The following is a 13,758-nucleotide window of genomic DNA, read 5'->3' as shown; positions in this document are numbered from 1 at the left end:
ATGCATCAGGACTGCTAGATAATCATATGTTAATTTTAATATTTTTTACCTTCCATTAAAATAATCAAGATGAAAATATTGAGTCTTGCTCTCAAACAAGAGTGTGAGCGTACAATAGCATTTTTTTGCTTAGCATTACTATTGTTAATTAAAATGTATTAAAAATGGGACTGCTGTGCTGAAGACTTCAATCCCGGTACAAAATTGAGCAGAGAAAGATAAACGGTAAAGACAGTTTCAAAGTTCAGCACATTCTGCTTGGCTAAATTTAAATCATTTCCCCTCCTATCCATGTGGTGGCGCTAATGACCCCGTAATGCGTTTTTTCATAAAACTCGAAGAAGGGTGATGTGTAACAATAGTTAGCATAAGTAGATACCTGTGTGTCTTTTTCAAGGACTTTGCCTGTACAAATTTAGCAAGCCATCGATCAATATTTCATCTAAGAAAATCGAATATCTGCGACCACACCAAAGGCACTTTAGGTATGTTTTCAACGGATCTAAAAGCTGCAGCTGTCACCTATCACAAACCCTCTATTTTTTTTGTCAGCGGTACAAAATGTTATTTCGTAAAAGACATAGAAATATTCCAACCTGAGCAGTGACAGTGGCTTTATCTAACGATGGGGCTAACAACCAGAACAAACGGTGACATGTCAGCTAACTGAGTAGCTTTCACTGAGATAACGTTATTTTTCAGTGTTTTGTCAGTCATTGCTAGCTACCCATGTTAGCTGTCCCAGCCAGATAACCTAGCTAATGTTTGTCGAGCTCTCCTGATTACACCGAGCAAAATATTTTGGAGATTGTAATTACAAATGCAAATCTAGCTTGAAGTAAGAGCATGATACAGTTAGGCGTGCTACGCTGGCTAGTTAGTGTTAACATAAATGTGGCATTATCGGGTTGCAATGTCATGTAACTGGCCTGCGACGTGCTGGCATGAGAGCACACTGTTAGCAGTAGCCAGCAACGTGTTTTCTTCCAGACAGTCAGAACATTCTCATAATGATATGAGTATACTGATTAAATGTCTCCATTTCCTTTTTAAAAAAAATCTTTTTATTGTAGCGGTGGATTATTTTATCTTGTGCATGTGAAAATGGAAAGCGAGCATCAAGGTGTAACTTGCTAATATGTCTTGTTTGTTTGCCTGTTTTAGATTGCATGAAATACATGAATTCCTTTCTTACTTTTTAGTTCATAGGTTCCACATCCTGAAGGCTCACAGTAACACTGTAGCTCTACTGGCAGTCCTGTGACTCAGGAAAATAATGTGCTTCAGCTGAAGATGGGTGGTAGCGGCTCCAAATCCAAAGGATTTTGGCCTTTTTCTGGCTCAAGCAGTGGGGACGAGCCAGCCAAAGATGGAAACGAGCACTCACTGGCAAGAGTTCGAAGTTTCCCAAGTGCAACACCTTTTGTGTTCACTAGACGAAGGTAAACAATGCTTCTACAGGTTGGACATAAACACATATGTTACAAGAGGTTCTTTTCTTCAGGTTTTGTAGTTTCTGAACTCACTGAATATTTTTTTTTTGAAGATTTGAAAATCCAATACATACCTCAGATAACTTTGAACATTACCACACTGCCCAAAAATGCTCTATTGATGTCAAACCGGTGTATTATGATGACTGCTGGAACAAGCTTACATAATGTGTTATTGGAAGGGAGTCAGAGGATGTTGTGGTGATTTTATCTTTTACAAAATGTGCTCATTAGAGGACAAAAAAAAAACAATGTAAGAAAACCTCTCGGTTTGTGAGAAGTTCCTTGTGTTTGTATAGAAAACATTCCCATGCACTTACACAATCACATGCAGACAGTCGTGTTGACACTTAGCAAGTTAGAACCATAAATTCAAGCTGCTACATTTCTCACCCATCCACTGGCATATCATAGTCTCAGTCGTCAGGTCTCAGTTCAGGTGATATTCGTTCATTCTGCCCGTTTGTTCTGTCAAGCTGTGGTCCCCTGCTGCTGTTACTGCTCTTTGCTGCCCCCTACATCCATTTAGTGTGCTGCTGTTTCCTGTTGATGAAAATCTTTGCAATTTATTCACAAGACAACACATAATTGGTGATTTTCAGACACATTTAAGTTAAACTAATAGATCAAATTCTTGAGAGGCTCTCTCTTTTTCCAAAATTATTCAAAAAATAATTTTTTTGACATTGAGGATGGCAATCAAAGATCCCGGTTCCTCAGATCGCTGCCTGTTTTCAGTGCTGTGGTCAAGAAAACACTGCAGGACCAACACAGAGAAGCTTAGGTAGAACTTCCTCACACAGGTCGTCCACATGTTTAATGAGAACACTCCTTATGGCTAAAACGTTGCCTTCAGCTGCTCCACCAATGCACAGCTAAATCCTATAAAAGCAGATCCATTGTTCACGCTCAAAAACCTACAGAGATAATCTTAACCCAGATTATGTGATCTGGCTCACTCGTCCTTGCAATTCTGTTGAGCCACAGCTCACAATTATTTAACCTTTAATATTCTGCTGCTGAATTTGTAAGGCTTGTGACACAGACGGATCTTGAGGACAATGCAAATGTGTGGGTAATTAATTCTGCCCCTTCGCCACAGCTCGATGTACTTTGATGAAGATGGCGACTTGGCCCACGAATTCTACGAAGAGACAATTGTGACAAAGAACGGCCGTAAAAAAGCCAAGCTGAAGAGGATTCATAAAAACTTAACACCTCAGGTGAGGAAATCCTCATTCTAAACTAATAAGAACCAATAACTGTTCTCTGTATGAACATTTTTTGAAAATGCAATCTCTTTCATGTCCTTGCAGGGAATTATAAAGCTGGACCACCCTTGCATCCACGTAGATTTCCCAGTTGTCCTCTGTGAAGCCTGATGTCCGAGCGGCGTCTCAGACTAATCTGTGTCAGCTCCGTCCTGTGGTTCCCCCTACAGCAAGACGATGGAACCACCTTTTAAAATAACATGATCTCTTGATGTATTCGATGCCCTTAAGTGGACAGGATGGTGTCGTGTGCTGAGCCTCTGCATGTGATCTGTTTTTGGCTTGTGTGCAGTTAAGATACATCATAGATGAGCTATGGTGATATGGAAGGCTGCTACAGTGGCCAGACATACTCAGTTTACATGGTTTGTATGTTTGTGTGTATGTGTGTGTGTGTGTGTGTGTGTGTGTGTGCAGACATGGGATGTGAAAGTCCTGAATTGATGGCTGCAGATTATTTTGGGTATGATTCTTTGAACTCTAGGAGTTTAAGGGGAATGTTGCCAGCTCTTCCCTGTGTTTCTGTCATATCTAGAGCAGGAAGTGCACACATTTTCTTTTGACACAACCATGACTCGCTTCGTTATGCATGGAAAAGGATCTGATCATCGATGACATCAATGAGGTGACAATCGGTGGCCCTCAAAACTGACCGTTGGACGGACTCTTCAGTGACCTCGGCATGTCCCGACCTCAGAGCCACATATGTTATGCAGCAGTGAGCCTAGTAAGAGATACCTTGTTTCTTTGCTGCTTTGGCACAAGATGTTTCACTTTTAATTTATTATAACTGTTTTTTAATTACAATTTGAAATGCTGACCCGTGTCCTGGTTCTCATTTATATTATTACATCATATTTGAACCACATTTCAAAGTGTATTTACTTCACAGGCTGTCCAGATCAAAGGGGAAAGAAAACACATTGACTTTTCTTAAGGAAAAAAACATTCCTGTGGAAATATTTGAGTTTCATGTTGCAGGCGAAAATGCCAAAATAGATGTTAGGTTGTTGTTGTAGGCATGATGTGTCTATACACAATATTTCCTGGGAATTTATGTTGTTTCACTTCACGGGAAGTTCCCACTCCACGACTTCCAAGTGTACACAGGTGAGTTTAAATCGGCTGATTCCAATAAACCAGATGGAGCTCAGAGACCATTCAGGCACCTCAATGTGGAATATTTGCTGGATGAGTCACTTGCTTTTGCGAAAGCTTGGACTTGAAGTCTCCCTTCTTCAGAGACATATTTTACTGGGTTGTAGTAATCCAGAATGAAAAAAATGGGACTAGATCACATTCAATCGTGTCATTTAGGGATATGAGAGACCTTTAAGAGGAGTATTTTATATTTAAGACTTTTTTTTTTGGAAAGATTCTTTATGGTGGTAGAATTATATTTCTGTATCCTTCTTATGTTACTTCCATCTGGACTTTAAGTGGTAATAGGAACCTAAATACCAGGAGAGTTAAAGAAGTTGCTGGGTGATGATGGGACAGCCTACATCCCCTAAGAGTACCAGGTAATTTATAATAATGGTGTAACCACATATGAATCTGTGCATTTTGACATTTTTAAAATAGGGTATTATAGAGAAATTATATCAAGTGTTTTTAATACTGTCACTAAATAGATTTTCTCAGAGAACAATAACCATAAAAAGTACTGGATACCCAGAGGATATTTTATCCTTTTTATAAATTCATCCAAGAAATTACAATCTCTGGCAGGCTGTATTATAGAATGTTGCCAGTTTCTGTGCAGCTTTGTAGAAGCTGAGTAGGACTTCATTATTTACAGTTATATCATAAATACTTAATTATTTTAGCAGTAACCTTTTAATTATGTTTTTGTAAGGTTACGACCTGTTCACTGTTCTATTATGACGTTATGCCCCGTGACCTCCACTGGTGATTAAGAAATGATACACTTGCAAAGGAAATTGCAAAGATAAATCATTGTTAGCAGGAGGGGCCGAAGAGCGCGCGTGTGTGTGTGCGCACGCACGCATCAATACAGGTAAGAGAGAACGTGGTTGATGCCATCTCTATGGGAAAGGGTTTTCTATAAAGCTGTCTGTGATATTGTTCTCCTCGGAGGATCAAGAGATGAAGAGGCCTGAGCCAAAATCTACTCCACGTTATTGCTTCCTTGAAGAGATTCCACTCTGCACAATTTGTGTGCTTTCTGACCTGAGGGCAGATACCCCACGTGAGCTGAGTCTGCGGGGGAGGACCCGCCACAACAATGAGAAACTGATATTTGTTTTCACTTAGCTGTAATAGCTAACCAGCATTACTGATGGGAAAAGCAGCCTTCACCACCAATGTTCAGTATGTCAGCATATTTTAGACAGAAATTCTCTAAACACTGGATAATCTTGAGGTTATTGAGTCACACAGGCACAAATAACATGAATTATGTCATGTTTATTGGACCCACTAAAGAGGCAGCCAGGGCAATGACGTGCAGTAAAGATGATCAGCTGGGCTGAAACAATACTGTTAAAACAATTGTTAAAAAAACAAAAATGCATCATGTGATGACTAAGGTTCAATACCTGTGGTGGTTTTATAGGCTGTAGTCTAGAGAGATCTATCTGTCATGAGGTGCAAGAATGTGTTTTTAAAAACTAAGGTATGAGTCAACAGTGTGAAAGCACAGCTTTTGTCTGTATGAGAACACTTTTGTGTGTTTGTTCTTGTGCAAGCAGAGAACCCATCAAAGACCTCTTTGATAGAACGTTATTGTAAAGTCGGTGATCAATCAGCCACATGAGTTTAGGGTTTAACTTTTCACTTTTTGGAAAACTTGTATTCTTATGTTGGGGGAGCTTTATAGATTACACTACTACAGTTGAGTTGACCTCATTATGCACTCTGGCACTGCTCTTTACATATAAATGACACAAATTGCGGCCTCCATTGCTGCCGCCCCCCCTTCCCAACCTTGTATTTTCCAAACCAAAAACACCTTTTAGCTGATGTCATCTGCTAGACCTGCTTTGTTCTACTCCTCAGATAGATCCTGCCATTCAACATTAATCTTAAGAAATTGCTGAAGTACAGCGGAGTTGAGGACCACAACCTTAAACTGACGCTTTGCCAAAGATCTTGTTTTGATTGTCGAGGCATTGTTGTTAAGATTTAACATGTATTTATTTGACCTAAACTTTGATACTATCAATCACATTCTCTCTCAGACAAACATGCAGAGGAGCTACTCTTGGTCATAGTGAGAGCAAACAAAGCTCCTGTGGTGAGATGTTTTATGTTCCTAACCTCAGACAGAGGTGAAATAGAGGTGGAGTCAGCTGCATGTTTAAATATCAGACTGTGGTGGAGTGCAATGTAGAGACACAGCTCTGTTCTGTTCTTATGAAAAGAGGATTAGAAGATGATAATGGAAGAACGAGCTTGACCTCAATGTATCCTGAACTCCAACAACTCCAACTGCGTGACTGAATCGCTGTTATCCTGATATTAGAGACACACAAGCTGCTGGTAAGGGGCACATTTTTGATGCATTGTAAAATAACTTCAGAGAATTAACAACATGTTGCATATTTTGATATTTCCTTAAAAGTAAGATGCATTTTAATCAAAAGAGAAAATCCAATTCAGTTGCTTAATTGATGCATTTAGGCTGACTACAAATACATTAAGCTGAGTTGTAATCATTTAAAACTAAACTAAAAAACACAAAATGATCAGTTTTAGCTGACTGAAGTTTAATTGAATAAAAACAGGATGATGATGGCAAAATATAATGAAGATATTTTCACATGGACATTTGACACAGGACTAGGAAATTAAATAAAAGATTTTGAAAAAATAACTCCTAAAATAAATGGAAGAGGGACACACATCTGTCTGTCAGGCTTTTAACCATTTTGTCACTAGTGGACATTTTTTTTCAATGAATTTTATTTCTACTACACAGGACCTCAGTGCTCGCTTATGGAACAAACTATTTTACTTTGTAGGGGAGTGTGAGCCACCGGGATGTAATTGTACAGTCAATTTACCCCCAGTCATGGTCGTTATCATACTAATGTTATAGATTATAAGTTGTATTTTTTTAAATAGGATAAAATTATATCAGATTGGTTAAACAAGGGAAGTATTTTTATTTAATGTATTTAGGAACCCCCCCCATAGCTCAGACCTTAATACAGTGATCTGTTGATGCTCAACGTTATACCCGTCATCACTTCTGCGATGGTATCCCCACCACGAGCTGCTAGTTTTGTTAATCATCAACATGGACTGAGCGAAGAATGACCGTTGAGTTTCACATGGCAGGGCGGTGGAACAATGGCTTACGTGACGGTTTCATGAGTGGAATCAGCCCTTGTCCCCAGTTTCGTCGGAAAAGGTCAGACGGGAAAAGAAAAGAGGAACCCAAACCTTTCAGCTAACTTAGCATGCATGTTCAGTGAAACCTGAGGCTAAGTCGAGACAAAGTTACCTTAGTTTAGTTTCTGCGTGGAGCAACATTTGAATGTGTAGAAAAAGTATTTTTAGCTGCGTGATATTTCCGTAGCTGTTTAAATTTTCTTAGAAAGCTACTTAATGATACAGTTGAGAAAAGGGAAGTGAACTGTTATCATTGTCGGTTTGCGTTGTTGGTGATACCAGTTTAGGTGTGTCATTAATTTGCTGTCTCACTTTCTATTCTGCTTGCTCAATGAAACCTTTGTAGTCCAGCGTTTTTCTACTCCCTGGAGACCTACTCAAAAGAACATTTTTTTTGTGATACAGCTGCAAATTTGTATCAGTTTATTATTTGAGATGTAATTAGAAGTTAAACTGTGTCTTTTTTTTTTTTCATAGACAAAGAAGTGTGAGCAATGGCCATGAATGCTACATCTCACTCTCTCTTCAGTGCCTCTGGCCACCTGCCTTGGTTGCTCCTGACTCTGTTGACATCATGGACAGGCTTATGTTCAGCAGATATAAAGCAAACAAAATGGCCATTATATTCCCGGAACCCAGTTCTTCTTGTGTGGAATGCCCCAACACAGGAGTGTGCCCCGCGACATCGTGTGACATTATCTTTGGAGCAGTTTGACATTGTAGCATCTCCCAATGAGGGCTTTGTACGACAAAACCTCACAATTTTCTATAAGGAGCGCCTTGGTTTGTATCCTTATTATGAGCGCAGTGGCACTGCAGTGAATGGAGGCCTTCCGCAGCTTGCTAGTCTCACTCAGCACTACGAAAAGATGCCGGAAGGTTTGCAAAAATATATACGAGAACCAGAGGCAAAAGGTTTGGCTGTTATAGACTGGGAGGAGTGGCGTCCATTGTGGATCAGAAATTGGGATTTTAAAGATATCTATCGAAGTAAATCCCGTGAAATGGTGGCCAAGAAGAACCCTAATTGGACCCCTGAGCAAGTCGGAAAAGTTGCACAACAAGAATTTGAGCTATCAGCTCGCAAATTTATGCTGGATACTCTGAAATTTGCAAAGAATTTGAGGCCCAATCAACTCTGGGGCTTCTACTTGTTTCCAGATTGCTACAACCATGACTACAGGGGTGGCCTGGAGAACTACACAGGCCGCTGTCCTGCTGTGGAAAAGTCACGCAATGACCAACTCAACTGGTTGTGGATGGAATGCACGGCATTCTTCCCATCTATATACATGGACTCTCTGCTAAGTTCTACAAATGATGGACGCCTGTTTGTCCGAAACAGGGTGAAGGAGGCGATGCGGCTGGCATCAGTCGGGGATGGATTAGCACGTCCTGTATTTGTTTATACCCGGCCAACATACATAAGTCAGATGACGCTCCTAACTGAGGTTAGTTGGTGTGAGGAAAAGTTGATTTATAGATGTGGATACAAGCGTCCAATATCACTGGGCCCCTTTCATTGAAGGCTCTTATTTTTTTATAGCCCTCAATGTAGTTATTTTACCGACAGGATGTAAATCCTGATGGCTGCTTGTAAGTCCTGACATCTATTGTTTGTAAATTGTGATCTTTAATACTGGGGTCGCGCTTGGGTCATTCTGCATTTACTCCAGAAGAGCACTAGTCGGCAGCAGGGTTTAGCCACTGTGATGAGTTTCTTTGTGTATTTTAAACAATAGCATCTGAAAAAACCGTTTTCTGGTTGGTGCTTATAAAGGTTAAACAGCAGTTAAATGTACTGAAACAACTGCAACACAACAACACGCTAACACAAAAGGAGATCTTGTGCAATGCGTTGTTTGTAAATGTGCCTGTGTAGCATTCTGTTAAATCATACAAAGTATTTACATAATTGGTTTCAGTTGTTGGAAGTGGAGCAGCTTATTCAAAGGAACACAGCAGCCTTTTGGGAAATATTTTCCATCCTTTCGTTTTCCCCAGAACCGCACAAGAGATACCCTTCTCTCCTCTCCGCTGTAGTACCGAGCTCAGATCCTCAGAGACCAGCTGAATGCGAAGTGGCTCAGCAGGATGAATGGTAGTGGATCTGTTCACATAACTTTGCTAAAAGTATCCAAAGCACTTTTCTCCAAAACAGTCTTTGCCTGTATGAATAGAACTAGGGTTGTGTGCAACATTCACTATGAAATAATGTAGAATTACGAGTAATTATATGACTAAAAGTTTTCTGAATCTGAATTAAAATCAAACACAAAGTAGCAAAATGTGTTGATGATTGCCTCTGGACAAACTAAAATCCTGAACTGAATCAATTTCATGAGTTTTGACAGAGATATGTTAACACTTTCCACCCATTACCATTCATTGTGCGATGCTAACTAGCACCCAACTGGTCTCCATGGGGCTCTAATTGACACAGAGAAGAGAGAAAAGGATCTATTTCCCTGTCTGGTTCTGGGGAGAATGGCAAATGTGCCTGTTTCCCCAAAACTACTACTACTTCTACTGTGTGTAAAAGCTAACTCATTTTTTGTCTTTCCTTGATTCTTTGATGCACAACTGACCTGTGCGGGTGAATGTTTTGCAGACAGATCTAGTCTCCACCATCGGCGAGAGTGTTGCACTCGGGGCAGCAGGTGTTATCTTCTGGGGAGACACGTCCTACGCGAGCAGTAGTGTAAGTACCTGACCTTGTGTGCTTGTGCTGCCTGTTAGCCTAGCGCTCGGTGGGCGGAGTTGACATCTCTGATATTCCCTCTAGGCCAGCTGCTCCAAACTAAATGGATATCTTCAGGGACTGCTGGGTCAGTACCTGCTCAACGTGTCCACAGCAGCAGAACAGTGCAGTCAGCTGCTGTGTAAATCTTACGGTCGCTGTCAGCGCAAACTTCCAGACACAGATGTCTACCTGCATCTCAGTCCATTGACCCACAGCATCACCAGTCAGGGTGGCCAGTTAAAAGTTACGGGCAAACCTGGCAAACCTGAGCTGGCTCTCTTCCGTGCACACTTCCAGTGCCAGTGCTACAGTGGGTACCGAGGTGAGGCCTGTGCTCAGAAAGAACCTGGGCAGAATAGAGCCCCCTCTGTTCTAGGAACCTGGCCTCTTTGCCTTCTACTCCCTCTAGGACTCCTCTCTCTGCTACACTGAGGAAATGGAGAAACTATTCACTCCTTCTGCCAGCCCAGAAAACAACAGCGCCGACTTTTTGACATAAAAGTAATCCAAGTTCCTGAGTATGGGTAATACCTCTGGATTAACAGCAGCTGAGTGAGATCCTACAGGGGTCTGGTTTCCCAATAATACAAAGTTTCGGTACCAGCACACTGATCCATCTAACCAAAATATTGTTTTTGACAAGCTCTGCTGGAAGTTCTCAAAACACAAGATTACCTCCTGGAGCCACGTCCATCAATCAACATCACATCTCATCATGAACTCTGATTGCTTAACGTCAAAGATCAAACATGTCCGTGCCTCAGCCTCAGCCGTGCTCCATGATAGCCTTGACCTCCAGTTGGGATATGCCGTCCCTGATCGGTACTACAGTGTCTCAGTGGGACTGTCCCCATGAAGACATACCTTTATTAAGGAAGACTGCTTAGCCCAAAGGTGATTTAAAAAAAAAAAAACTTTTAAAACTGAGGTACAAGCAAAGAAAGATGCAGAAAAACAACATTTGAGGTCCAATTAAACAGAAGAGTGGTTTTCTCTCGTTGCTGCATAAATTTAACATTTCAACTTATATCTGTTTATGAATTAAATCGGATTAATACAGTGACTGAAATATAAGTATTTCATTTTACCAGCAGGTGATTGATTTGGGAAAATGCTGTCAATGTGTGTGTGTGTGTGTTTTGTTTTTGTTTTTTTAATGACCACCTACCTATTTGCTTTTCAAATTACATTTTCTACTTCAATTTAAAAAAAAAAAAGTCTTACTACTACATTTCGCTGTAAGGTTTTTTTTTTAGTCCTTGGAGTATAAAACCTATTAATAACTTAAAAAACAAGGACTTAATGTGACTTCAAAAAGGGAACACTGAATGGGATTTCAGTCTGATTTAAGTTGTCTGTCTTCGGAAAGCAAAGCCCTGCATCAGTTCAGAAATGTGCCTTAAGGCTACCAAGTGCTCTTCTTTTACAGTTTTGTTTATAACCTCTGCCGTATTAGTAATGCTGTTTATGTCTGTCAGCAAGATTATGCGAGAAAACTTGATGGAGGAGCGGAGAATCAGCCAAGGAAAAGGTTGGTTGATGCCAAAAGTTTTGTGGCAGAGCTGTTTTAATATAGGTTTAAAAAAAAGAAGTTTTTTTTAACTTGGTAGCAGTCTGTGCTCTCTTAGTGCCCTCCAGGTTAGAGCTGGGCTTATTTTTTTACAGCAGTGTTCATCTCAGACTTCCATTGGCCACAGTGCTTTCCACTGACATTTAACTCCATGTGCCTCAGTCTGTTTTCTTCATTAATGAGTGAAGTGTATTAAAAAAAAAAGCAAAAGTTTCTTGCAAATATCCTTTAATTTAAATCACTGTGAAATAATTCAAATAGTTTATATACATGTTAAAGGACAGCAACTTTTAATGTCAGCATTCAGGTAATGCAAAAATTGGCTTTCTTGTTTTTTTTATTAAGTTTCATGAAGAAATAGGAAGAAGAGTTCACTAGTGGTGTACTTTAACACATAAGAGCCCCAACAATAATGGAAGAAATGAATTTGGTATATGTATTTATTTACAAATTTTAAAAAAGTGAACATTAGTTTATGTTTAAAAAAAAGAAAACTTCGCCTCAAATTGTGTTTATCAAGCTGAGTTTCGCTTGTTGATCGTTACCTGACTTTAGACATGTCTGTCTGAGTTCCTGCTAGCAGCTGCTACTGTAGCCACACTCTTATATAAAACCAAGTAAATATACTCACTAGCTGAGCAGTCTCGTATGTATACAGTAGATTCTGTATTTCTTTATGTTTTTGTAGATAATTCTTTGTGGCAGTGATCAAAAGTCTTTTTTGCTACCTAAGATATTTACATTGTGCTTTCGTTCTCAAACAATGATCAGAAAGTGCGCCAATGTGTTTAATAGTATATTTTCCTTTGCTGCAAATATAGTGGATTTTTGCACTTTAACACATCTTTTGAGGTACATCTGATTTGATTGTGTGGACACCTACAAGAGGTGATATTAATTTATCTTAAAATGTGTCAGTCAAACCAGCAGTGCATTAAAGTAGAATTTTTTTTTTCATTTTTGTTGTTAGAAATGTGATCAACTGTGAGTTTTGTTTGTTAAGAAATGGGTGTTTTATGATTGGTTTACCTCCCTTGGCCTTTAAACTAAGACTGTAAAGAGGTCATTTAGTTTCAATTGACTTGTAATTATCTGTTAAACACTATATTATGTTGTATTTAATCCTTTAACATATCAGTCACATTTTTAATCGTGGAAAAGAAGGATTAAAAACATGTTGTGGAATAGAGGAGGGAGAAAGAATTCATGATGTCACGACATAGTACTATATTGACATATTGATGCCAAAGGTCAATAATTACATTTATGGAAAGATACAGAAATATAAAAGCTGCATTCTTTCATATTGTACAGCCAAACATTTCAATATATGGACCATCGTGTGTGTCAGGTTTACTAATGTGTTCTTTGTTATCTTTCAGGCAGCCAGTGTGTTGCATTCAGTGCACAGCAGTATAAATATCACAGTGAGACAATTCAAAGGGAATCTATATCACTGTGCTTGGACAACTCAAATGCATGCTGTTCTATCCTGTGCTATCCTTTGGGAAGCAACTGTCCTGTCTTTTAAGACTTGACTTTTATATATGGGAGTGAATGAAAAGCAGTGGCTGTCTGGAGGATGAATCGATATGCATCAATAACATGTCTGTGATGAATAACTGAGGTCTGCTCCAGAACTTGAAAGACAAAAGCTGAAGAATAAAATAATAGCAATGAAAAACATTCAATGCAAGATTAATTCAAATCCATTTGAATATACTTATCATTGAATATATTATTTTGAATGCCAGAATGCTGAAATGTATTATGGAACAGTCACATAATGACACAGTAAATTATTGAATGTGATATTCTCTTCTTCACTCCACAAATTTCTTGAGTTGTTTTATTTCAGTATTTGAAAACGCTTTGCCAAGATGTATTGTTTTTCTTTAAAGCAAATCTGAAAAATCCAAGGCTTGCAAACAATTCCAGTGTTTTGTATGTGAAAGTATTTCATATTCACATTTTACATCAGAATATTGCAATAATAAAAAGGAATTTCAATGCAACTTTTAAATTTCTTGTTATTTCATGGTCTCATTCTTATGATTTCATTTTATGGGTTAGGGTTTGAAATTTGAAAAGCTTCTCTATTATTCATCTAGTCATGAAAATGTATATACATATATATAGATATAGATATATATATATATGGATATACATATATATATAGATAGATAGATAGTTTATATATATATATATGTATGTATATATATGTGTATATAAATATATATAGTTTTATATGTGTGTGCCTGCGTGCGTGTGTAAAACAATACCCTTCGGCAGGAAATGACGTGAGTTGCTCGGAGTTGTTAT

At 38.9% G+C, this 13,758-nt stretch overlaps 2 protein-coding genes across 3 annotated transcripts; both read left to right on the top strand.

Annotated features, from left to right (window-relative positions):
* The first annotated feature begins 321 nt into the window (after positions 1–321).
* Positions 322–3,584, top strand: tusc2b (tumor suppressor 2, mitochondrial calcium regulator b). Its single transcript, XM_086200798.1, has 4 exons — positions 322–485; positions 1,203–1,442; positions 2,596–2,716; positions 2,810–3,584. The coding sequence occupies exons 2-4, from the start codon at positions 1,294–1,296 to the stop codon at positions 2,873–2,875; spliced, it is 336 nt and encodes a 111-aa protein (XP_086056924.1). The 5' UTR covers positions 322–485; positions 1,203–1,293; the 3' UTR covers positions 2,876–3,584.
* A 2,526-nt stretch (positions 3,585–6,110) lies between these two features.
* On the top strand, positions 6,111–13,451 carry hyal2b (hyaluronidase 2b). 2 transcript variants are annotated; one of them, XM_086199512.1, is made up of 4 exons: positions 6,111–6,268; positions 7,601–8,574; positions 9,735–9,824; positions 9,909–13,451. In XM_086199512.1, the coding sequence occupies exons 2-4, from the start codon at positions 7,618–7,620 to the stop codon at positions 10,296–10,298; spliced, it is 1,437 nt and encodes a 478-aa protein (XP_086055638.1). In that variant the 5' UTR covers positions 6,111–6,268; positions 7,601–7,617; the 3' UTR covers positions 10,299–13,451. The 2 variants fall into 2 exon arrangements, with proteins under 2 accessions (XP_086055638.1, XP_086055637.1); XM_086199511.1 differs by lacking the exon at positions 6,111–6,268 and adding an exon at positions 6,922–7,142.
* The last annotated feature ends 307 nt before the right edge of the window (positions 13,452–13,758 follow it).

The sequence above is a fragment of the Aulostomus chinensis genome, chromosome 3 (genome assembly GCF_037954235.1).
Source record: "Aulostomus chinensis isolate RoL2024-O1b breed Wild chromosome 3, RoL_Achi_v1.0, whole genome shotgun sequence".
Taxonomy (NCBI): domain Eukaryota; kingdom Metazoa; phylum Chordata; class Actinopteri; order Syngnathiformes; family Aulostomidae; genus Aulostomus; species Aulostomus chinensis.
Note: the sequence above shows the minus strand (reverse complement) of the source record. Positions and strands in the feature narration are given on the sequence as shown.

Bases quoted from the DNA above. Each gene is read 5' to 3' on its own strand.
- tusc2b (XM_086200798.1), top strand. From the start codon at position 1,294: ATGGGTGGTAGCGGCTCCAAATCCAAAGGATTTTGGCCTTTTTCTGGC. The intron at 1,443-2,595 runs GTAAACAATGCT...CCTTCGCCACAG, and splicing joins TTTGTGTTCACTAGACGAAG to CTCGATGTACTTTGATGAAG. The intron at 2,717-2,809 runs GTGAGGAAATCC...ATGTCCTTGCAG, and splicing joins ATAAAAACTTAACACCTCAG to GGAATTATAAAGCTGGACCA.
- hyal2b (XM_086199512.1), top strand. From the start codon at position 7,618: ATGGCCATGAATGCTACATCTCACTCTCTCTTCAGTGCCTCTGGCCAC. The intron at 8,575-9,734 runs GTTAGTTGGTGT...AATGTTTTGCAG, and splicing joins AGATGACGCTCCTAACTGAG to ACAGATCTAGTCTCCACCAT. The intron at 9,825-9,908 runs GTAAGTACCTGA...TATTCCCTCTAG, and splicing joins CGTCCTACGCGAGCAGTAGT to GCCAGCTGCTCCAAACTAAA.